Genomic DNA, 23,806 nt, shown 5'->3' on the forward strand with positions numbered 1-23,806 from the left:
GGTAAGGATGGCAGATTTCCTTCCTGAAAGGACATTAGTGAGCCAGATGGGTTTTTAAAACAATTGACAATCGTTTCATGGTCATCTTCAGAATTTTAGTTCCAGGTTTTTATTCAATTCATCATCTGCTGTGGCAGGGCAGGTGACCCCAAGTTAGGTAAATTTGTTCTTTGGCCAACAAACACAAGTCAGCACAAACTCACTGACAGGTCACAACAAAGCCTGGTGTGGGACTAAACTCTGAATAAATGGACTTAGAAAGCAACATTTGACATCAAACCACATAAGGAGGTATTAGGGTAGATCACAGAATCAGACAGTGCAGAAGACGCCCTTCGGCCAATCGAGTCTGCACCGAGACATGAGAAACACCTGACCTACCTACCTCATCACACTTAGCAGCACTTGGCCCACAGCCTTAAATGTAATGACATGCCAAGTGCTCATCCAGGTACATTTTAAAGGATGTGAGGCAACCCGCCTCCACCACCCTCCCAGGCAGTGCATTCCAGACTGTCACCACCCTCTGGGTAAAAAAAGTTTCTCCTCACATCCCCCCGAAACCTCCTGCCCCTCACCTTGAACTTATGCCCCCTCGTGACTGATCCTTCAACTAAGGGGAACAGCTGCTCCCTATCCACCCTGTCCATACCCCTCATAATCTTGTACACCTCGATCAGGTCACCCCTCAGTCTTCTCTGCGCCAACCAAAACAACCCAAGTCTATTCAACCTCTCTTCATAATTAAATGTTTCATCCCAGGCAACATCTTGGTGAATCTCCTCTGCACCCCCTCCAGTGCAATCACATCCTTCCTATAATGTGGCGACCAGAACTGCACACACTACTCCAGCTGTAGCCTCACCAAGGTTCTATACAACTCCAACATGACCTCCCTACTTTTGTAATCTATGTTTCAATTCATAAAGGCAAGTGTCCCATAGCCCTTTTTCACCACCCCACTAAAATGCCCCTCCGTCTTCAGAGATCTATGGACACACACGCGAAGGTCCCCTTGTTCCTCAGAACTTCATAGTGTCATGCCATTCATTGAATACTTTCTTGTCAGTTTACTCCTTCCAAAGTGTATCACCTCACACTTTTCAGGGTTAAATTCCATCTGCCACTTATCTACCCATTTGACCATCCCCTCTATATCTTCCTGTAGCCCAAGACACTCAATTTCACGATTAACCCCCCCCCCCCGGCCAATCTTTGCGTCATCCGCAAACTTACTCATCCTACCCCCTACATACTCATCTGCTTCGTTTATATAAATGACGAATAATAGGGGACCCACCACAGATCCCTGTGGTACACCATCGGACACTGGCTTCCAGTCACTAAAGCATCCTTTTGTCATCACCCTCTGTCTCCTACAACTAAGCCAATTTTAAATCCACCTTATCAAATTATCCCGTATCCCATGTGCATTTGCCTTCTTTATAAGTGTCCCATGTGGGACCTTGTCAAAGGCTTTGCTGAAATCCATATAGACTACATCAACTGCACTACCTTCATCTAAACACCGGCTCACCTCCTCAAAAAATTCAATCAAATTTGTTAGGCATGACGTCCCTCTGACAAAGCCATGCAGACTATCCTTGATCAGACCTTGCATCTCCAAGTAGAAATAGATTCTCTCCTTCAGAATTTTCTCCAATAGTTTCCCTGCCACTGACGTGAGACTCACTGGTCTGTAGTTCCCTGGCTTAACTCTACAACCCTTCTTAAATAGCAGAACCACAATAGCTGTTCTCCAGTTCTCTGGCAACTCCCCGTGGCCAAAGAGGAATTAAAAATTTGGGTCAGAGCCCCTGCGATCTCCTCCCTTGCCTCCCTCAGCAGTCTGGGACACAAATCATCCAGACCTGGAGATTTGTCCACTTTTAAGCCTGCCAACACCTCCAATACCTTGTCACTCCCTATATCAATTTGCTTAAGAACCTCGCAGTCTCTCTCCCCGAGTTCAATACCTTCATCCTCATTGTGAAGTATTCATTCAACACTCTAGCGATGTCCTCTGGCTCCACCCATAGATTGCCCCCTTGGTCCCTACTCTTTCCCTGGATATCCTCTTCCCATTGATATACTTATAGAATATCTTGGGATTTTCCCTACTTTTACCAGCCAGAGCTTTCTCATATCCCCTCAATGCTCTCCTAATTGCTTTCTTAAGCTCCGCCCTGCACTTTCTGTACTCCATTTATGCCTCCGCTGATTTGCTTCCCTTGTACCTGCTAAAAGCCTCTCTTTTCCTTCTCATTGTAACCTGAATATCTCTGGTCATCCATGGTTCTCTGGGCTTGTTACTTCTTCCTACCACCCTAGAGGTAACATGTTGAGCCTGTACCATCCCCATTCCCTTTTTGAACGCCCCCCACTGCTCCTCTGGAGATTTCCCCACGAGTAGCTGTTCCCAGTCTACCTTGGCCAGATCCTGCCTTATATCACTAAAATCCGCTCTCCCCCAATCCAAAACATTGTTTTGCAACATGTCTATTTCTTTGTCCATAACAAGCTTTAATTGTACCATGTTGTGGTCACTCCCCCACCACCACCTCAGCCACCTGTCTGGCTTCATTCTCCAGAATTAGGTCTAGCACTGCACCATCCCTTGTTGGACCCTCTACATATTGACCTAAAAGGTTCTCCTGTACACATTTCAAGATATCCACTCCATCCAAGCCCTTAACACTATGTCTATCCCAATTATTGTTAGGAAAGTTGAAATCACCTAATATTGATCCAAAGCTTGGTCAAGGAGGCTGGTGTTAAGGAGAAAAGAGAAGTAGAGGGTTGGAGAGGTCGAGAGAGGGAATTCCAGAATGTACATATTAGCAGCTGAAGACATCGTCACCAATGGTGCCACCAGTTAAAACGGTGTGCTCAAGAAGCCAGAAATAGAAGGGCAGGGAGATCTTCAAGGTTGTGTAGCTGGACAGGATTAGAGGTCAGGAAGGGAGAAGCTGTGGAGGGATTTTAAAAAAAACAACTTTAAATTTAAAGATTTTAAATTAGTATTTCCTACAACTTGGGCCTGTACTTCAAGTAAATAAGGGGCAACTATTCTTCCACTGACAGGAAAGCTGGGACCCAGAGGACCCAGAGAAAAATCAGGGCGGAGATGAGGATTTTTAAAAATTTTCTTTGGCAAATTGTGATCGTATGAAATACGAGCCTGAATATTTGGTAGAAGCAGGTTCAATAGCAACTACCAATAGAGAGTTGGATAAATACTAGGATATATACTTAAAAAGGAAGAGATATGAGGAAACAAGAGTGGAGGGGGTGAGGGGGCTGGAACTAATGAAAGAGCTCTTTCAAAGAGCTGGCACAGGCACAATGGATCGAATGGCCTCATTCTGTGCTCTGGGATTCTAGGTGCACTGCACTTGGTGTTTTGAGGTCATGTCACACCCCTTGCCTACGCTGCAGGTGACGTCACACACAAGTCAGACTGCAAGAGTTTGCCTTGACAAGAATGTCAAAATTACTTTTATCAATAAAGCCAACTGTGTGGTAAGCCTGACAATGTGTGCTTTTATCCTAAGCTTCTGTACAGGAACACAAAAGGAACCACAGCGAAATGGCAATTAACATATTTTCAAAGTCAGCCTTTATTCCCCAAACTGATAAGTCACTGTTCAGAATGCAAATAAAGTTTACTCCCCCCTCAAAAGCTTGAATTAAAGAACAAGAGGTTAAGGTATTTTGATTCTTCCGAGTGTGGTTTACATGGTAACAGTCGATATATTTTATCATTTCAATATCTAGTAAAAGAAAGGGTTACAGAAATGTAGATTGAGCCTTGCAAGTTAAAATTTCTAAACTGTTGATCCCACAAATGGTCTGTACTCTCACTATAATGTGCCTCCTCACCAAAAATACCCACTAGATGTCATCAGAGGACTTGTGTGTGAGGTGATGCACTTTGGTATAAAAAAACAATGAGACAGTATAAAATAAAGGATACTCTTCTAAAGGGTGTGCAGGGACAGGGAGACCTGGGTGCATATGTACATAAGTCATTAAAGGTGGCAGGGCAGGTGGAGGGAGCTGTTTCTAAAGTATACAGTATTCTAGGCTACATTAATAGGGGCATGGAGTACAAGAGCAGGGAGGTTAGGATGAACTTATATGAGACACTGGTTAGACCACAGCTGGAGTATTTTGTATAGTTCTAGGCGCCACACTATAGGAAGGATGAGAACACATTGGCGAGAGTACAGAAGAGGTTTACAAGAACGGTCCCAGGGATGAGACACTTCAGTTATGAGGAAAGATTGGAGAATTTGGGACTGTTTTCCTTGGAGATGAAAAGGCTAAGAAGAGACTTGATGGAAGTTTTCAAAATCATGAAGGGTCTGGTCAGAGTAGCAAGGGAGAAACTGTTCCTACTTGTAAGCGGATAGAGAACCAGAGGGCACAGTTTTAAAGTGTTTTGCAAAAGAAACAAATGTGAGGTGATCAAAAACTTTTCATACAGCGAGTAGTTAGGGTTAGAAATGCACTGCCCGGAAGTGTGGTGGAGGCAATTTCAATTGAGGCATTCAAGAGGTCATTGGATGATTATTTAAATAGAAACAATGTGCAGGGTTACGGGGAAAGCCAGGATATTGGCACTGAGTTAAAATGCTCAGCGAGCCGGTGCAGGCATGATGGGTCCAATTGCCTCCTCCTAAACCATAGTTCTGTGATTCTGTGATAAACAGTTTTCAGTCTAAAAAAACTGTAGGAGTTGGAAGTGCACAGAGGATCCTGTTAGCATCTGTAAAGGGAAAATACACTTTGGCTGGAGACGCTTTGCCACTTTTAACCAATAGAATATAGCCAAATGTTTAAAAATGTTTTACTTTTATAAATGTTGTATACTGTTAAATATTTACAACAAATATTATCTTACATGTCAAATATGTCTCCTAATACTCATGCAATCACTAGTGATTCCAGATCAATGGTGATCTCAAACAATGTAGGTCATAGTTTCCCACAATACAGAGCAGTACATGTTCTTTCCACAGATTGCACCTGTTTCAGCTAAACAAAATAAGTGAAAGCCATTCACTGACTCTTCCTCAGGGCAATGTCTTGACCAATCAGGGTCAAGTTGCCTGATTTAAATTTCAAACAATGCTTGGCAGTTAACTGTCAGTCACCATTACTGGTGCATTCCCCATGGCAACACCTTTACCAATCAGAGTCCACTTGCTAACCGACTCTCTGCACATACAGTACAAATTGTTGTTTTCCCCTTATATTATTATTCTTACAGTGTCCTGATGAGGGCAAGATGAAAAGCTTCGACATGTCTCTTTTTCAGCAATACTCAAGTTCTGTACTTCCAAATGACTAAATTTATTAGAGTTCTTGAGGATGTAACAAGCAGGGTGAATAAAGGGGAACCTGTAGTGTAATCAGGTTTTCAAAAGGCATTTGTTAAGGTGCTACATAAGAGGTTACTGCAGAAGCTAAGAGCATGAATAGAGGATTGGCTAACTAACAGGAAATAGAGAGTTGCAATCAAAAGGTCATTTTCAGGTTGGCAAACTGTAACTAGTGGAGAGCCACAGAGATTAATGCTGGGGCCTCGAATATTTACAATCTATACAAGTGACTTGGAATGAAGCGCCAAGTGTATTGTAGCCAAATTTGCTGATGATACAAAGATAGGTGAGGAGCAAATTGTGAAGAGGTTACAAACAGTCCACAAAGGGATATAGACAGGTTAAGTGAGTGGGAAAAAATTTTGCAGATGAAGCATAATATGGGAAATGTGAAGTGGTCCACTTTGGCAGGCAGAATAAGAAGCAGATTATTTAAATGGAAGGAGGATGAATGGTGCAATACAGAGGTATCCGAGTGACCTTATAAGTGCATTACTTAGCATGCTGGTACAGCAAGAAATTTAGGGAGGCAAATAAAATGTTGACTTTTATTGCAAAGAAGATGGTGTATAAAAATAGGCAAGTCTTGTTACAACTGTACAAGGCATTGCTGAAATCACATCTAGAGAACTGTGCACAGTTTTGGTCTCCTTACTTAAGGAGGGATATACTTGCATTGGAGGCAGTTCAAAGAAGGTTCACCAGGTTGATTCTTAGGATGAAGGGATTATCTTATAAGGAACATTGTGAACAGACTGGGCCAATGCCCCTTTCTTGTTGGTTCAGAAACATACATACTTTCTTGTTGGATCAGAAACAAGCTGTCAGAGTGGGAGCGCTGTTTGGGGAGAATTCCAAGATGAGTTCTTCAAAGGTGAAGATTGGAAATCCTTGTGAGAAAGGCAGAGTTTCAGTGAAATTGGTTAGTTCATATGTGACATCATCTGGGTGGGTTGTTGAGAGAAATCCAAAGAATTTGCTTTGGTCACATATGTCATTTACTTTGGAGTGTGGTGCCTAAGCATAGTTCACCAGTTGTTTAACATGTACCGCATACTTACCCTGGATATTAGAGTATAAGATGGATATGGTAAATTGTTTTATCTTTCTGAAATTTTGTGTGTCTATAAAGCTATAGGTAGGGTGAAGGAATAGTGAATACTTGAATCATTTTCTTGTATTTGAACAGAGATCTTTCCAAACCTTATTGTTTGGTGTAATATGGTTCATTTTTCTTGTTTAATAACTGTTTTATTCTTTTTGTTAAAACTTCATCAGCAAATTCATCCTATGAATTTGTTCAGTAATTTACCTCCACGGTTTCTAAAAAAAAGTTAGGATCTAGCAAGCCAGGTTTCACTCTGGGATCTGACTTGTCTAGCTGGGATCGTAACAATAGGCAGTGTCCTGGAGCTTCCATGTGGAACAATATTGAGATGCCCTGCCATGCTTCAAATTTACATTTCTAACATCTCCAACAATAAAAACTTAAAAGAATGAGAATTCACACCTGTAATAGTTAATTTTCAGTGCCAGAGATTGACTGGCATAATTAACACTAATTACATAGTTAACAGGATGCTTGGAATAAAACGGTCAAGACTTAACTTTCTGTGGTGGGTTTATTTTATATCTACCAGGCTAAGACAGCAACTTTGTTATTCAATGCATTTCCATGGTGAGGCAGGCAGTGAGATGGCATTTTGGATAGGTTGATGGCAGAGCAGCACAACTAGGACAGCAACTTTAGAATATTTGTATTTAACTGCGCTTCTCACCTGAAGTTGCTTAACCATTTGAACATAAGTAAAGGCAAGAGCCATTAGCTCAGTGTTATTTTGACAGCAAATTATGGCCCTTTAGTTGGCTGCTAGCGCCAAGTGGTTATGGTACTGGGCTTGTAACCCCAAGATCAAGAGTTCAAATCTCACAATGGCAAACTATGAAACAAATGTAACTTCATCTGAATAGGAACAGATGGAAACATGTTTGTACTTGAAAGAGTTACAGCATTGCTTAAACTAACGTATCCTTTTCATTGGTCACTCACTGATCGCAACAAGTAAACACTGCCCAAGATCTCCAAAGATCTTGATCAAGGGGCTTTTTAGATTGGAATGCTGGTCAGGTTCAGTTCAGAACAAGCCAGCATTATTTTTCATCTAAAAATGGAGGTTAACCAGGCTAATTCATCAATTATGAGCATCTCCATCTCATACCGTGTGAAACTGCCATCCTGTATTTTGCTTTCTTCCTCTGCTGTTGAAGGATGTACGTCTGCCAGGCTCTCCACGTTTGATTATATTTATGATACCTGTTACAGGCAGGAATGTGGACATTACAGAAACGAATAGACCTTCAATTTCACATCAAGTTCTCTTGCTACCATTCTCACTTCTCATCAAGATACAAGTTCCTGACTCATTCTGGAGTACAGTTCCAGGCAATGACTGCATTTTGCTACCTTGCGAGGTCAACATCCATAACGGTTAATCCATTGTGTGACATCCAAATCTTACACAAATTCTATACTTCTCCAAAATCCACATGCACCTCCCAAAAACCATGGCTAAGTTCCCTCAAAACTTTCTTCTCTGACCTGGGAGAGTGGTACACTGCTTCTGCTGCTCGGCATGAGAATAGCTAACTCAGCTAAAAATTGGAGATGAAACCTGGAATGTTTGATCAGCATGGTGGTTTGCTACATCAAGCTTTTATTACTTCGGTCATTCAATATTCAATTCAGTAATTTAGAAAAGAACTCTGCTGCCATAGCAAGCCAAGGTCAGGCGTCATATACCAACTTATGCATGATAGCGAAGTGTCATGAAATGAAAATGCTGCTGTGTAGCCCCAAATCCTTTAGATCAGTTGTTAAATGCAATGACCAGAGTAAAACTAAAGCATACAGACTGGAAACAGTTTCGGTTCAATCCCCAGTCTGTGCTGAATTAAGCATGGGAGGGTTGGTACTGTTGGCCTCGATAACCCTGGACTAGATAGCGTCAATGAGGCCAACTCTCAGGGTTTCTTTACTGATCACTGTCCAGTGAATCCTACTGGAAAGTGCATGATGTGTATGCATGTATGGGTATTCTCTCCTCTTTTCTCTCTCTCTCTCACCCATACACCAGAGGACAATAGGATCTGGCATAGCTGTGATGCCCTCCATGTCCAAGCAATTTAACTGTGCTCACAGTCCTGGCTTACATATGAAGGACCACTTGATGAGGTACCAAAGGGCTGATTGCATGTATGAAACTGCACCTGAGCAAGAGATTAAATCTTTATAAAAGGGAAAAATAAAAGACAGCAACATTATATAAAACTTATTTTGTGAAGTAATCTGCATACATGCATTTTTAGCACCAGTTAGTTTGCTTTGTCAGTTAAATGGTCAAAGTTCAATCAGGGCAGTTGGTTTTCCAGCAGGCTGCATCTCAGTGGTAATAAACACAGCTTTTAAAACAACATACCGCATAATATATAAAACACATTAGGAAAATTATTTCACTTGAAGAATCAGGTACATTGAGTCAGATGATCTCAGGCTTTGCGACTGTCCTCATTAGCCAAGGTTCCTGTTCTTGTTCACTATTCAGAAATCCCTCTGGGAGTGCACACTTATGTGAAAAGAAGGACAGGATTGGCAATGTCATTGATATTTTTCTGCCATTTGGATGAGATATCAGGGGAACATTTAGCACTTGTGAGACTGTATCCTAGCTAGGATGGATGAAGAGCATAAAAAACAACTACCTGTAGTGACAGTCCGCTCGAACCATCAGTTTCCATTCTATTCTCACACTCCACCATTGCTCCTTCCATTCATCAAATGCTTTACTCAATACTGCATGACAGTAGTGGGATCTGGCAAAAGGAAAACCATGTATTTTGAAAAGCCAGCAGCTCTTAATGACTATTGAAGTTTCATTACAAAAATGTTTATTAAAATTTAAGTGGCCTTACAAAGCCCTATATAATGGTAGCAAGACTTCCTTACTCTTATATGTCAACTTGGTTTCAAAAAAAGGCTGACATACTATTTGCCTTTCTAATAGCTTTTCACAATCGTTTCCCTCTACAAACAAACCCGTATTTTATTTGCATCTTTATGGCTTTGTTAGCTTGCATTACTACTTTTAATGATTTGTGAATACATGCCTATAGATCTCTTCGCTCCTTTACCCTGGTTAGACTTATTTTTCAAAAATGACATGGCTTCCTTAATTTTCCAACTAAAATGCATCATCTCATACTTTACCTGCATTGAAATTAATTTGCTATTTACACACACACATTCTGCAATATTAACATCATGTATTTTGTCGCAGTCTTCCATAATGTTAATTATAAATACCCACGCAACCACTCCCAATTGGGTGTCATCCACAAGTTTTGAAATTGCAATTCCGATTCCCAAGTCCAAATCATTCATGTAAATTGTGAACAACAGTGGTTCCAGCACCAATCCTCGTAGAACACCACTTCCCACCTGAGTTAGTATCTGAGTAACTAAAGTTAACACCTATTGTTATATGTTTTGTAGCCGGCTTGCTATCCATTTTGCTACTTGTCCCGACAGCACATGTTCTCATCAAGAATCTGCAGTGTTGTAATTCACTGGTGGCTTTTTCAAAATCCAAGTATATTACATCTACTATATTAGCCTTGGCTACCTTTTATTCATTCTTCAAACAATTCAATAAGGCTGCTCCAGCTCCAGCATGACATTCCCTTTTGAGATTTGTGTTGACTATTCTTTATTATTTTCAGTCTCTGTCTCAATAGCCACATGATTCTATGCCCAAATCACACTATGGAAACAAATTAACTTCATCTGCTCTTCTATGATAATAATGAGCCTGCACCTCATTCAGCTAGCAACAGACAGTAAACACCTGATCAGCACCAATGCAAAGCCAATTCTGGATTTGGAGAGATGGCACAAAAGAGACCTACTAAAAGGTTACTAAAGCCCAGTCTAAATGTTGTAACACCATACCAGCATCCAGCTAAGCAATGAATTTCCAATTCAGCATTTCATCTGGACTGATTTTTAAACAAATGTATTTAATTTAGAAACACTGAAGTTGGTGGCACAGTGGCTCAAGCCCTGCATTTGTAACAAAGTGAACCATTCTGTCACTGGTATAAAGTGAAGTCAAGGGTGGAAGGGGGCATTGGACACAGTCATAACACTTGTTGCTTGTACCAAGTTTTACAGCAGTATAAGGTTGGTCTGAAAGCAGCTCATTTGCCTTAACAGCTGTGGGTGGGAGAAAAATGCTTAAAAGTCATTGATACTCCAGCGGTTCAGCTGGCTGCTACACTGTCTAGCGTGAAACTAGGCCACACTGGATGATCCTGGATTTGATCTCTATTGAGTTAGTTGATTTCAGCTCAGGCAGTAGCTGACAAATGGCAACAGGCCCAGTAACCCTGGACAAGGGAGTGGCTCCAGCCAGAGTTACACAACTGATAACTACTTGTCATTTCACATAGAAAAATCTATGTGTATCGTCATACGATACAAGAGCAAAGGAGGCCATTCAGCCCACCTGATGGTCATGGAAGGTGTATTCATAACATGGCCAGTTGATTACCAGCCTGTAAATCCTTCCAATACCCCTGATGGCAGGCAATAAGAGTGGGAGTGTTTCCTGGTCAGTCATGCTGCAGAAGGCAATGACAAACCACTGCAGTACTTCACCAAGCATAATCATGGACCAATCCATTGGAAGTCCATTGTCACCTACACCCTCTTAGGGGATGGGACCTGGAGGAGGAGGAGGAGAATAGGACAGAACAGAAGGAAGCCATTGACTCCATTGCTATCTGTGCCAACTATTTTTGAAAACAGTTCAGTTAGTTTCATCCCCAAGATCAATATCCACGAACTGAAAAATACTGATCCTTTATTGACATCTCCAGCAGCAGATTAGAGAATTGTGCAACGAGATCTTTTTGGAAAGGATATGGGGATTTCTAACAGGGTTCTATTACACCAAGTAAAAATGCAGAGAATATTTTCTCTCAGAGTGGAGACATTTACTGACCGGAACTTGTTTCCCCAGATAAAAACAGCAAGTTGTTACGAATGCTGAACCTGCCTCCCTTTCATATTTCATTCAGTGCAAACTAGCAGAACGTTTCAAAGAAGTGAAGTAATTTCTGATGTAATTACCTTAGGGGTAATACCTTTGCTGCAAACTGGCCCTGAAAATGTGGATGTTTCTAGACAATTTTAGACATTGTTTTTCTACCCTAACACCTCAGCCACAGCTAACTGAACTCCGATTTTAAAAGTCATATTATTCCATTTAGATTCAAAAATAACATACTGCAGAGAAATTTATGTTTGAGACATGGCAATGTTGTTTCTGTCACAATGTAATTTTGAAATGCAGCTACCCATTTATGCAATTTTTCTCATATATCAATAAGATACAGTCATTAACATCACTTTAGAATTAGGATTTCTGCATGCAACATAACATTCTGCGCCCATCTTCAAAAAGATACAGAAGAAAACTAAATTGTAACTCACCTAGCTTTGGATGGAAGGATTCTCCCAAATGTCTTCCGTGTCCACAAATGCAAGAACTTTCTCACAAGGTGCCTGGGATAAGAAGACAACATTACCAATCGGCATAGTTTTCTTACAAGGTCAGGAACATAAAATTCTTTGAGCATATGATTTTGGGCAAAATATTGATCTGGGTTGACAGAACTTGAAAGAATACCTTGAAGCATTGGCTGAAAATCTGTACATGATGCTGGGAAACCAGTGATAAATTCGTGAGGTTGGAAGGATTGCAATTTCTACCAGCTCCCCACACTGGGGCAGGAAGGGACCGAAATTCAAATCCCTTGGCACATTTCTATTGTGTCACTCTTAAGAACGCAAGAAATAGCAACAGGAATAGACAATTTGGCCCTTCAAGTCTGCTCTGCCTTTCAATAAGATCATGGCTGATCCTCTTGTGTTTCGATTTCCACATTCTCATCTAACCCCAATAACCTTTGATTCCCTTGCCCAACAAGAATCGATCTACCTCTGCCTTAAAAATATTCAATGATCCCGCCTCCACCACCTTCTGAGGCAAAGCATTCCAAAGTCGCACAACTCTCAGAAAAAATTTCGCATCTCTGTCCTTAAAGAGCAATCCCTGATTTTAAATCAGTGCCCCCTAGTTCTGGACTCACCCACAAGAGGAAACATCCTTTTGACGTTCACCTTGTCAAGATCATTCAGGATCTTGTATACTTCAATGAAATCACCTTTCACTCTTCTAAACTCCAGTGGAAACAAGCCCAGTCTGTCCAACCTTTCCTCATAAGACAACCCACTCATTCCATGTATCAATCTAGTAAACCTCCTTTGAACCGCCTCCAATGCATTTACATCCTCCCTTAAATAAGGAGACCAAAACTTCACACAAGTATTCGAGGTGCCGATGCACCAATGCCCTGTGTAACTGAAGCATAACATCCTTACTTTTATGTTCAATCCCTCTCATAACAAAGGATAGCATTCCATTTTTTCCACCCACGGTTGTTGACAGGGCCCTCAAGTGTGTCCGGCCCATCTCCCACGCATCACACCTTCTCCTCCCTCCCAGAAACATGATAGGGTCCCCCTTGTCCTCACTTATCACCCCACCAGCCTCCGCATTCAAAGGATTATCCTCCGCCATTTCCGCCAACTCCAGCATGATGCCACCACCAAACCATCTTCCCTTCACCCCCCCCAGCAGCATTCCGTAGGGATCACTCCCTCCGGGACACCCTGGTCCACTCCTCCATCACCCCCTACTCCTCAACCCCCACCTATGGCACCTCCCCATGCCCACGCAAAAGATGCAACACCTGCCCCTTCACTTCCTCTCTCCTCACTGTCCAAGGGCCCAAATACTCCTTTCAAGTGAAGCAGCATTTCACTTGCATTTCCCCCAACTTAGTCTACTGCATTCGTTGCTCCCAATGTGGTCTCCTCTACATTGGAGAGACCAGACGTAAACTGGGCGACCGCTTTGCAGAACACCTGCGGTCTGTCCGCAAGAATGACCCAAACCTCCCTGTCGCTTGCCATTTTAACACTCCACCCTGCTCTCTTGCCCAAATGTCTGTCCTTGGCTTGCTGCATTGTTCCAGTGAAGCCCAATGCAAACTGAAGGAATCATCTTCCGACTAGGCACTTTACAGCCTTCCGGACTGAATATTGAATTCAGCAACTTTAGATCTTGACCTCCCTCCTCCATCCCCACCCTCTTTCTGTTTCTTCCCCCTTCCTTTTGTTTTTTCCAATAATTTATATAGATTTTTCTTTTCCCACCTATTTTCATTATTTTTAAATCTTTTATGTCCCCCCACCCCCACTAGAGCTATACCTTGAGTGCCCTACCATCCATTCTTAATTAGCACATTCGTTTAGATAATATCACCAACTTCAACTCCTGTGTTCTTTTGACTGTGACATCTTTTGATTATCTGCTCCTATCACTACTTGCTTGTCCCTACAACCACACCATCCCCCTCCACTTCTCTCCCCCCAACCCAACATCCACCCATCCCCCCACCTTAAAGCAGCTTATATTTCACCCCTCTCCTTGGATTCAACCAGTTCTGCTGAAGGGTCATGAGGATTCGAAACGTCAACTCTTTTCTTCTCTACCGATGCTGCCAGACCTGCTGAGTTTTTCAAGGTAGTTCTGCTTTTGTTTTGGATTTCCAGCATCCGCAGTTTTTTGTTTTTAAGCATTCCGTTAGCCTGCTTAATTACTTGCTGTATCTGCATTCCAACTTTTTGTGACTCATGTACTGGAACACTTAGATCCCTCTGCACCTCAGAATTATGCAGCCATTCTCCATTAAAGTAATACTCTGATATTTTGTTCTTCTTGCCAAAGTGAACAGCTTCGCATTTTCCCACACTAAACTCAAGATCTTTGCCTACTCACTCAACCTATCTATATCCATCTGCAACCTCATGTCCTCTTCACAACATACTTTCCAACCTACCTTTGTGTCATCTGCAAATTTAGCTGCCATGTCTTCACCCCCCTCATCTAAGTCATTGATGTAAATCATAAAATGTTGAGGCCCCAGTACAGGCCCCTGTGGGACACCAGAAGACATCAGTGCTCTGCCTCTTGGAGATAAGCCTGTAACAGTCTCCTAGATACTAAGTTTGCTGACAATACAAAGCTATGTGGAAATGGCAGGTGTAAGGAGGACACAGAAAGGCTTCAAAGAGATAAAGACAGGTTAAATGAGTGGGCAACAAGGTGGCAGATGGTGTATGCTGTGGGAAGTGTGAGGACGTTCACTTTGCTCCTAAGAATAAAAAAAGAGAATATATTTTCATTAGCGTGAAACACTGATGCTCAGGGCAACTTGGGTATGCTCGTACAAGGAACGCGAAGTCAGCACACAGATGCTGCAAGCAATTAGGAAGGCAAATGGCATTTTGGCCTTTATTGCAAGGGAATTGGAGTACAGAAATAAAGAAGTCTTGCTTCAATTGCACACAGTTTTCGTGAGACCACACCTGGAATACTGTGTGTAAGTTTGGTTTCCATATTGAAGGATTGGAGGCAGTATAGCAAAGATTTACTGGATTGGTTTCATGGAATGAAAGGGTTGTCCTATGATGAGAGGCTGAGTAAACTCAGCATCTACCCACTGGAGTTAAGAAGAATGAAAGATGATGCCATTGAGCCCAAGATTCTGAAGGTGCTTGACAAGGGAGATACTGAGAGGGTGTTTCCACTGGCTGGGGAATTGAAAACAATGGGGGCACAGTCTCCAGAGAAGAGTTTGATCATTTAGAACTGAGATGAGGCGAAATTTATTCACTCAAAGGGTTGTGAATCTTTGGAATTTACTACCCCATCATTGACTATATTTAAGGTTGAGATAGACAGATTTTTGGTCTCTCAGGGAATCAAGGGATGTGGGCAGCGGGCAGGAAAGCAGAATTGAAGTCCAAGATTAGCCACGATCATTGAATGGCAGAGCAAACTCAACAGGCCATATGGTCTACTCCTGCTCATATGTTCTTGTGACGCATCAACTATTTACAACCAGTGGGAGAAAATCCCATGAATGATGCGACACCTAGTTAACGGGTGGCATGATGACTGGCCATCTCAACTGAAAAATAAATAAATGTTTTGCAACACATTATATACTGTAGAGTTAAGCTATAAAGTAGCAGCTATGTTGCAGTTCAAGCAGGGTGGGTCTTCAGGTTAAAAACACAGGTGAGATGTGGTGACTGGAGCATTTTTAAACTCCCGCCCCTACAATGGCTTGGTGAATTCATTCAGACATTAATTGAACCAAACAGACCAGGAAGGTCAGTGATTTTGTCCTCAGTTTGTGTTGAGGAAGCAGATGATAGACATGCTACAGTTGGCATCAGCATCCCTGACATAGGAAGGAAAAAAATTAGCCTGATCATTGTCCAGACGACATTGAGGGAGGAAAACACTGAAAGAGAAATGCCTTCGTGACAGCTAATTTCAAAACTTGCGGAGAAGGCATTTGGGCAAATTGTTCAGGGGTGGGCCAGGGTGAGGGAAAAAGAGGTAATGACCGGCTTCCGAGAAACGACCTCTACTCATCATGTCTGAGCCTGCTGAGTGTTGGCGTGCTGTTCATGGAATAAATTGCAGCCAATCCTGTTTCTGTCCATCTGATATCCACACACACACTTTCGAGCAGATGGTCATTCATTGGGAGGCAGCTTTGCTGAATTATCCTTCTCCATAACAGAGTTTATAGCAAATGGCAACACTAAAATTTCAGTCCAAGGCACAATCATCAAACCTGGTACTTTCCCACCTGATTACATGGCATAGCATGGGCCAAAAATTAGAACACATTTCTAATCCGATCTTTCAGGGTGATCTGCGCTTATGTCTAAAATTCTAAATCTGCCCTCTTGTATAAGATTGATATATAACGTTTTAAATTTAGTGGTGGAATTTAGAATTCGAATTAATCAGTGCTTGACACCTTGAACTCCCAGTGCAATAACAACTGCATTTTATACAAGAAACTTATTGCATAGGATGGGCGTTATACAACAAGCAAATCACAGGAGCTTCCTATTGTATTTTAACATGGATCTATTAAACGTAGAAACCAATTCTCCGTTCTTCAATATATGTGTCATAAAATATGGTTTAGTAAAAAAAAATGCAATGATAGTTGGCCTTTTTATTAAAGCCCTACTCAATCAGAATTTAGTAAGAGAGGCTCTCTAGGCTAATGTGTTGCAGCCAGTGCACTCGAGTCCAGTGTGTGAATGATAGAGCTCTGTGCAGGATACAGTCGATTACAATGCCAAACAGGAGGCACGCCAACACACCTTCCTGAAGTACTGGCTACTCAACTCATCAGATTTTTTTCCCCCAGAGATCTATTCACTGGATATGGTTACAATTCAAATTCTGATTATTGCATAGATCAACAAAGATTATAGCATAGAGCAAGATCATTCAGCTATCGCTCCAGTGCATAGGCCCAAACTGCTCTATTCTCATCTCTTTACTCTTCCAACCGCACCCTTTCTTCAAGCGTTTATCTAACCTCTCAAAGGTAGCTTTAGCTACTTAAGATAATGTACTCCCTGCATCAAAACAATTTCATGCCCCCTTGTTATGGATTCAATCAACTAAAGGAAACAATATTCCATCATTTACCTTTCAAACCTACTTGAAGCTTTCCATCCCTGGTATTTCAGTGGATCTCGACTAGTGGCCCAAATATGCTTTTATAATGGAGTGCCAAAGCAAATACTCGAAATGTGACCTGACAAATTTATATCCACGTGGCATTAAGATTGGAGTCAAAGATTTTCTCTGGACAATGTGTATCAAAATCACAAACCCATTAACAATTGCAATACACAGATTGCGGGGAAATCATCTCCTATGGTGTCATGATGCAGGTCAGCAATTGTATGCAGCAGGCAAACTAGAAGGTCTCTCACCTCATAAAATTGAGAAAACTAGGTGAAGTGCCAAGAGCATGGAACACCAGTAAAGCTGAAAAGAGTAATTAAGAACTCAGGTGAGTTGAAGGTGCAGTTGTCAGTTGACAACACATTTTAAAATTCTGTGGGCTTCAGGAGGAAAGGAAAACCTAGAGGCAAAAAGATTGCCTTTTGAATCACACCAATCAGATGCCAAATAGCCCAAATAATCTTTTCCCATCCTTGCTTCTTTTAATGTTCTTTTGCATGAACTACATTTTGGATATAAGTATTGGACCTCTAAAATAGAGGTCAACAGTTTTGAAACCCCAGTAAAGAACAATAGGAACTCCCACAATGAGTCTTCAATTCAACTGGTGTAGAGAGAAGAAATGTTAAGGATACTGTTTTCTGGAGGTTCACCATTTCTATTGGAAGTATTTCTCCATGTAGTTTCAGGGCAAAAATCTCTACCGGGAGTTAATTTGGATCCATCTTAGATGGAAGACTGACCAGGTTTGAACAACAATTTCATCTGGTTGATATAAAGAACTACTTTAGATTGCATTTCTTACATCTGGAATTCATCCATGGATGAAGGTGAAATTGAAAAGGATCAAAGAGCAACAAAGTCTATGAAGAAGGGTCAGATAACCAGAGCTGGTATGATGATAGATGCAAATTGACAATAGAACAATCAGGAACAAATTCTTTACACATAATAAATGTTTGTAATAATTTACCAAGGAAGGGGCTAGAGGCAAAAGGATTGCCTTTTGAATCACACCAATCAGATGCCAAATAGCCCAAATAATCTTTTCCCATCCTTGCTTCTTTTAATGTTCTTTTGCATGAACTACATTTTGGATATAAGTATTGGACCTCTAAAATAGAACAGCAGTCTTTCAGCATTCACTAACTGCAAACATTACCTAATGCAGAGTTCCTTCAATCGCCCACCTCTGTTCCAGGTGTAATTCACTCTGTAAGGGATCAAGCTCTTTTTGACACAATGTACATTAGTCCCACCATGCTTTATGGAATGTTCCTGGGATGTACTTTTGGGAAGCTGAGTGTTCACTGGAGGTCCCACCGTCACAGCACTGGGGAAACAAAGAACAGAGCAGTGTCGATCTTACAGAAACATAACAAGTAACTTCACAACCAATCTCCAGAACCATAGCAGTCAACAAGAAACTGAAACAACCTGTTTTAGTTATTTCTCAGCCAAGGTCACCTACAAGTAATTAATTGTATTAGGTTTCTGCCAAAATGGCACCAGCTTACCAGTGCGATGAATTGCCTCAGGTCACACTGATTTGTTTAAATTCTTTCATGGGACACAGGCATTGCTAACAAAGCCAATATTTGTTACCCATCCCTAATTTCCCTTGAGATTATGATAGTAAGCCACCTCCTTGAACCACGGCAGTCTCTGTAACCATTTGGTACAACTAAGTGGCTTGCTAGGCCATTGCAGAGGGCAGTTAAAAGTCAATCACATTGTTGTGGGTCTGGAGTTATATGTAGGCCTGGTCAGGTAAGGACAACAAATTTCCTTCCCTGAAGGGAGGAAATGAACCAGATGGGTTTTTACACAATTGATGATAGGCATCATTTGAGACTAGCCTTCAGTTCAAGATTTTTATTAATAAGTTCAACTCATTGAATCTAAATTTCACCAGCTGACATGGTGGGGTTTGAAATTATCCCCAGGGCATTGGCCTGGGCCTCTGGATTACTAGTCCAGTGACATGGCTACTAGGCCACCATCTCCTTGTTGCTGAACCACCTATATGAGCACAAATACAGAGATTTCAGGATGGAGTTGGGTGGTGTCATTTATTGGATACTGTCCTCTGCCTCTGATCAAAATCTAAGTTTAACTGCCTGAAAATCTTCTCTATTATCTATAAGCAAACATTGGAGCAAGAGTAGGGCTCAGCCTCAACAGTTTTTTGGTAGGAGAGACTAGCAAGGTTCTTGGTGAAATGAGCTTGGTTAAACTCAACTTAGATCATAGAAAATACAGACCCATAGCCAAACACTACCCCAGTTCAGTGGTCATCTGCGATAAATTGTTCATCTTGCAGAGGACAGGTTTGGCAATGAAGAAGTGTCACTTCGGGCATTAAGAGTTGTTCTTCTGGGATTGAACTATACAATTAGAACAGTAGAAGATAACAAAGGATGCTTTCCTCTGCACCTTATCATGACCTGGGAATGTTTAATGATGAGCCAATTACCCAGTCCAGGAATCACAAGAACACAGTGGTCCAGATTTTGCAGCCTTACAACCAAAATAGGCCAGCAGCCAACTCAGATTGCATGTTAATCACTGTCACCAACATACCACTCCAACCCCAACATTGATACCTAAATCCCACACTGATCAAGGCAACAGATCGTACAAAAATGTCTAGAAAAAAAATCAACTGATCCACCTCACACGTGCCATGCAGACATAGTGCACCCTGGCTTACTGTCAACTTAATACAATCTCCTGAGAGAACTAAGGAGAAAAAAAAAGAGGCTAATTTAGGAATAGTACTCTTAGAAATTCCTCACCAACCACTGAACACAATGCAGGAAGCTCCAGATATCATTTGTCACAGCTAACCAACATTACCTCCATATCTCAAGATGTCTTCCACTTTAAGGGATGCTCTCTGCACTTGCTCTTAGTCGCTTATCCAAAGATTCACAACTCCCTCCTGAACAGTTCACCAATGTCTAACCTAATTCTCTACTTCCTTATTTTGTACTGATTCCTCAGTCCTCTCCTCCCTACCCAGCTCAAATAAACCTCCCAAGAATCTATTCCCATCATTTCAAAGACCATAACCATATAACCTCAAAGTCCTTGAACCTATCCTGATAATAAAGACTTTTAAAACTAGATATCATACTGCTGGCCCACACCACTTTCTCAAGGGACTTTGCTTACTACACTACATGAATAACTGGGCACAGCCAAATCAAGGGCTTAACAGGTAAGGATTGCATGTTTATATTTAACTACCTGATCTCTACATCCCAACATACATTTCATTTTGATATGGCCTCATGTCATTGTTTCATGAACTATGGTTTCCAGATTCCTATACTCTTCCTTAGGCCTAAATGAGTGACCCTGTATGGTATAGGCATGCATAGAATTATCCCGGGTCAAATAAATTATAGTTTACTGATTCAGAAGGTGCTCAAAAGCATAAGGGATCTGGATACAGTAAACAAGGATAAACTGTCCCCATCGACAGAAGCGTCAAGAACCCATAGAAACTGGTTTAAGTGATTGGTCAAAGAACCGGGAATGACAAGAGAAAAAACTTTAAGCATGTGTTTAGGATCTGGAATGTACTACCTGATGTGGAGGTTACTTCAAAAGCTTTCAAAAGGGTATTTGATAAATATCTGAAGAGAAAAAAATTGCAGGAGTATGGGGAAAAGGTAGGGGAGCAGGGCGAGCTGATTAGCTTTTACAAAGGGCTGACATGGATGTGACAGGCTGAATGGCCTCCTTCCACGCTGTAATCAATTCTATAATTCTAGCATCCTCATGGATCATTGGAGTGAAATGTGTCTTTCATCTAATGTTTTTTAAAACTTACTTTCGATGATCTTTCTTCAACAAGTGATCCCCTTTCTTCATTCCCAAGTCCTTTCTGATTGAATTCTTTGCAGAGCTTGAAGTAATTTTATTTGTCTTCCGATCCATTTGACTCCATGTGTGAGTGAAACAATATCAACATGAAACATCAACCGTCCTGGGACAAGATCACTGATGTTTTTTTCCAGCAATGCACACGGAGTTCGCTGTCAGTTCTTCAGCAAGGGTCTCTGGGTTTAACAATGTTTACCGTGAAGTAGCCACAAAAATAACGTGATTGACCATGACAGTGTTCTCAAAGAATTTGTGTTAATGATTTGTCATTAGAATCAGTGTCAGTTCCACCAGTATTGGGAGGGATGTAACAAATGTACATATTTCAAAGAATTCAAGTAGGTAACTTCTTTCCTTGGCTTACTTGCTGCTGTGTCCTTTAGGTTACTGAATTCCAAAATAAATGAAGCTCCCTGGGCTCCTGCAAAAAAGGGTTCGAACAAAAATTTAGCATGAATTCTTGGTTTCCCATTTATAACTTGTAACTGTACTTAACACACATAACATTTTTAAAGATGCATCAACTTCGGAGAAAAAGAACATTTGCAAAACTCTGGTTATAAACACATTCACAAGACCATGAATTTTGCTAAAACACATCATCCCATCACATGAGTGTTTCATTACTGGGACAACAATAACCCACTGTGGTGGGATGGTAGACAAGGGAATGGGGGGCAGGGATGGGGACGGGGGTGGGGGAATAGGAGGATGGGGGAAACAAATAGTAATGAGGGGAACGTGGTTGGGGGAGTGGAAGAATGGGAGAGGGAGTGTGGGATATGGGGAGGGGTTGAAGGTAGAGAGGATGGGCTGGAAGAAAATAGAGATCTGAAGGAGGCCGAGAGGGTGTGGATAGATGGGGGAGGGGCGGGAAGAATGGCGCACATGAACGATGGGGGCATGCGCGCGAAGGATGGGGGGGGCGTGCGCGCGAAGGATGGGGGGGGCATGCGCGCGAAGGATGGGGGGGGCGTGCGCGCAAAGGATGGGGGGGCATGCGCGCAAAGGATGGGGGGGCGTGTGCGCAAAGGATGGAGGGGGCGTGCGCGCAAAGGATGGGGGGGCCTGCGCGCAAAGGATGGGGGGGCCTGCGCGCAAAGGATGGGGGGGCCTGCGCGCAAAGGATGGGGGGGCCTGCGCGCAAAGGATGGGGGGGGCCTGCGTGCAAAGGATGGGGGGGGCCTGCGCGCAAAGGATGGGGGGGGGGGGGCGTGCGCGCAAAGGATGGGGGGGGGCGTGCGCGCAAAGGATGGGGGGGGCCTGCGCGCAAAGGATGGGGGGGCCTGCGCGCAAAGGATGGGGGGGGGGCCTGCGCGCGAAGGATGAGGGGGGGCCTGCGCGCGAAGGATGGGGGGGGCCTGCGCGCAAAGGATGGGGGGGCCTGTGCGCGAAGGATGGGGGGGGGCCTGCGCGCGAAGGATGGGGGGGCCTGCGCGCAAAGGATGGGGGGGGCCTGCGCGCAAAGGATGGGGGGGGGCCTGCGCGCAAAGGATGGGGGGGGGGCCTGCGCGCAAAGGATGGGGGGGGCCTGCGCGCAAAGGATGGGGGGGCCTGCGCGCGAAGGATGGGGGGGGGCCTGCGCGCGAAGGATGGGGGGGGCCTGCGCGCAAAGGATGGGGGGGCCTGTGCGCGAAGGATAGGGGGGGACTGCGCGCGAAGGATAGGGGGGGACTGCGCGCGAAGGATGGGGGGGGCCGCACGAAAAATGGGGCGGCTTCAGGGATGGCGCAGTGGGGGTGTTTAGGGGTTGGTGGGGGTGTGTTTTGGGGATGGCCGGGGAGAGGGGGGTGAATAGGGGTTGGCGGGGTGGTGGGGTTCAGGGGATGGCGGGATTTATGGGAGGGTTCAGGGGATGGCGGGATTTAGGGGGGGTTCAGGGGATGGCGGGATTTGGGGGGGTTCAGGGGATGGCGGGATTTAGGGGGGGTTCAGGGGATGGTGGGATTTAGGGGGTTCAGGGGATGGCGGGAGGGGGTTCAGGGGTTGGCGGGATTTAGGGGGGTTCAGGGGATGGCGGGATTGGGGGCTCAGGGGATGGCGGGAGGGGGTTCAGGGGTTGGCGGGATTTAGGGGGGTTCAGGGGATGGCGGGATTGGGGGCTCAGGGGATGGCGGGATTTAGGGAGGTTCAAGGGATGGCGGGATTTTGGGGGGGTTCAGGGATGGCGGGATTTTGGGGGGTTCAGGGGATGGCGGGATTTTGGGGGGGTTCAGGGGATGGCGGGATTTTGGGGGGTTCAAGGGATGGCGGGAGGGGGTGTCGGACGGGGGATGGGGAGGGGGTGTCGGACGGGGGCCGTGGTTCCCAACCCTTTGCCAAACGGCCGGTGCGGTTCCGTTAAACTGGGCATTTAACCTTATTTACTCGTCGCGCATCTATCAACGCGGAAATAAACCAACAATTACCATTGAACCAGACTGTCCTCCCCAAGGTCTGAGTGTGGAGGCTCACTCTCTCTCTTTCTTTCTCCCTCCCTCTCAAACTTTCGCTGTTCTCGCGACCGCCATTTCTCCCGCTCCCAGCAGGCCGCGCGCGCCGTCGCGTCACCATAGCAACCGGACGCCAGAAGCCCGGAATGGGAGACAAGATGGAGTCGACTGGGAATCACAGACAGAGTCGGGGGGTGGCTTCTCTTTCATCCTGACCTGCGGTATTGAGTGTTTTAAAACCTATTTCTAGCTGTGCAGGGTGCATTAATGTATGATGCTTCTCCTTGTTTATAACATTTAGAATTAAGGCTGACATACGGAGGGAAATTAGTCAACA

The 23,806-nt window shown here is 43.4% G+C and overlaps 1 protein-coding gene across 6 annotated transcripts in view; it reads right to left on the reverse strand.

Moving 5' to 3' along the window:
• The window catches only part of sfi1 (SFI1 centrin binding protein), a 151,414-nt gene extending 127,859 nt beyond the window's left edge, over positions 1-23,555 (reverse strand). For 5 of the 6 annotated variants that reach the window (XR_005944702.1, XM_041202035.1, XM_041202037.1 and 2 more), the window contains exons 1-6: positions 23,446-23,555; positions 20,985-21,458; positions 18,306-18,476; positions 11,938-12,009; positions 9,147-9,257; positions 7,607-7,701 (exon numbers count right to left, since the gene is read on the reverse strand). Coding sequence is in view for 4 of the 6 variants with exons in the window: in XM_041202035.1 (XP_041057969.1) it covers positions 7,607-7,701; positions 9,147-9,257; positions 11,938-12,009; positions 18,306-18,476; positions 20,985-21,091 (556 nt within the window). In the remaining 2 variants the exon portion in view is untranslated. Of the gene's footprint in view, positions 1-7,606; positions 7,702-9,146; positions 9,258-11,937; positions 12,010-18,305; positions 18,477-20,984; positions 21,459-23,445 lie in introns of those variants that run through there. The other variant, XM_041202038.1, reaches the window with a different exon arrangement.
• Positions 23,556-23,806: the final 251 nt, after the last annotated feature.

This window comes from Carcharodon carcharias, chromosome 13 (assembly GCF_017639515.1).
Source record: "Carcharodon carcharias isolate sCarCar2 chromosome 13, sCarCar2.pri, whole genome shotgun sequence".
Taxonomy (NCBI): domain Eukaryota; kingdom Metazoa; phylum Chordata; class Chondrichthyes; order Lamniformes; family Lamnidae; genus Carcharodon; species Carcharodon carcharias.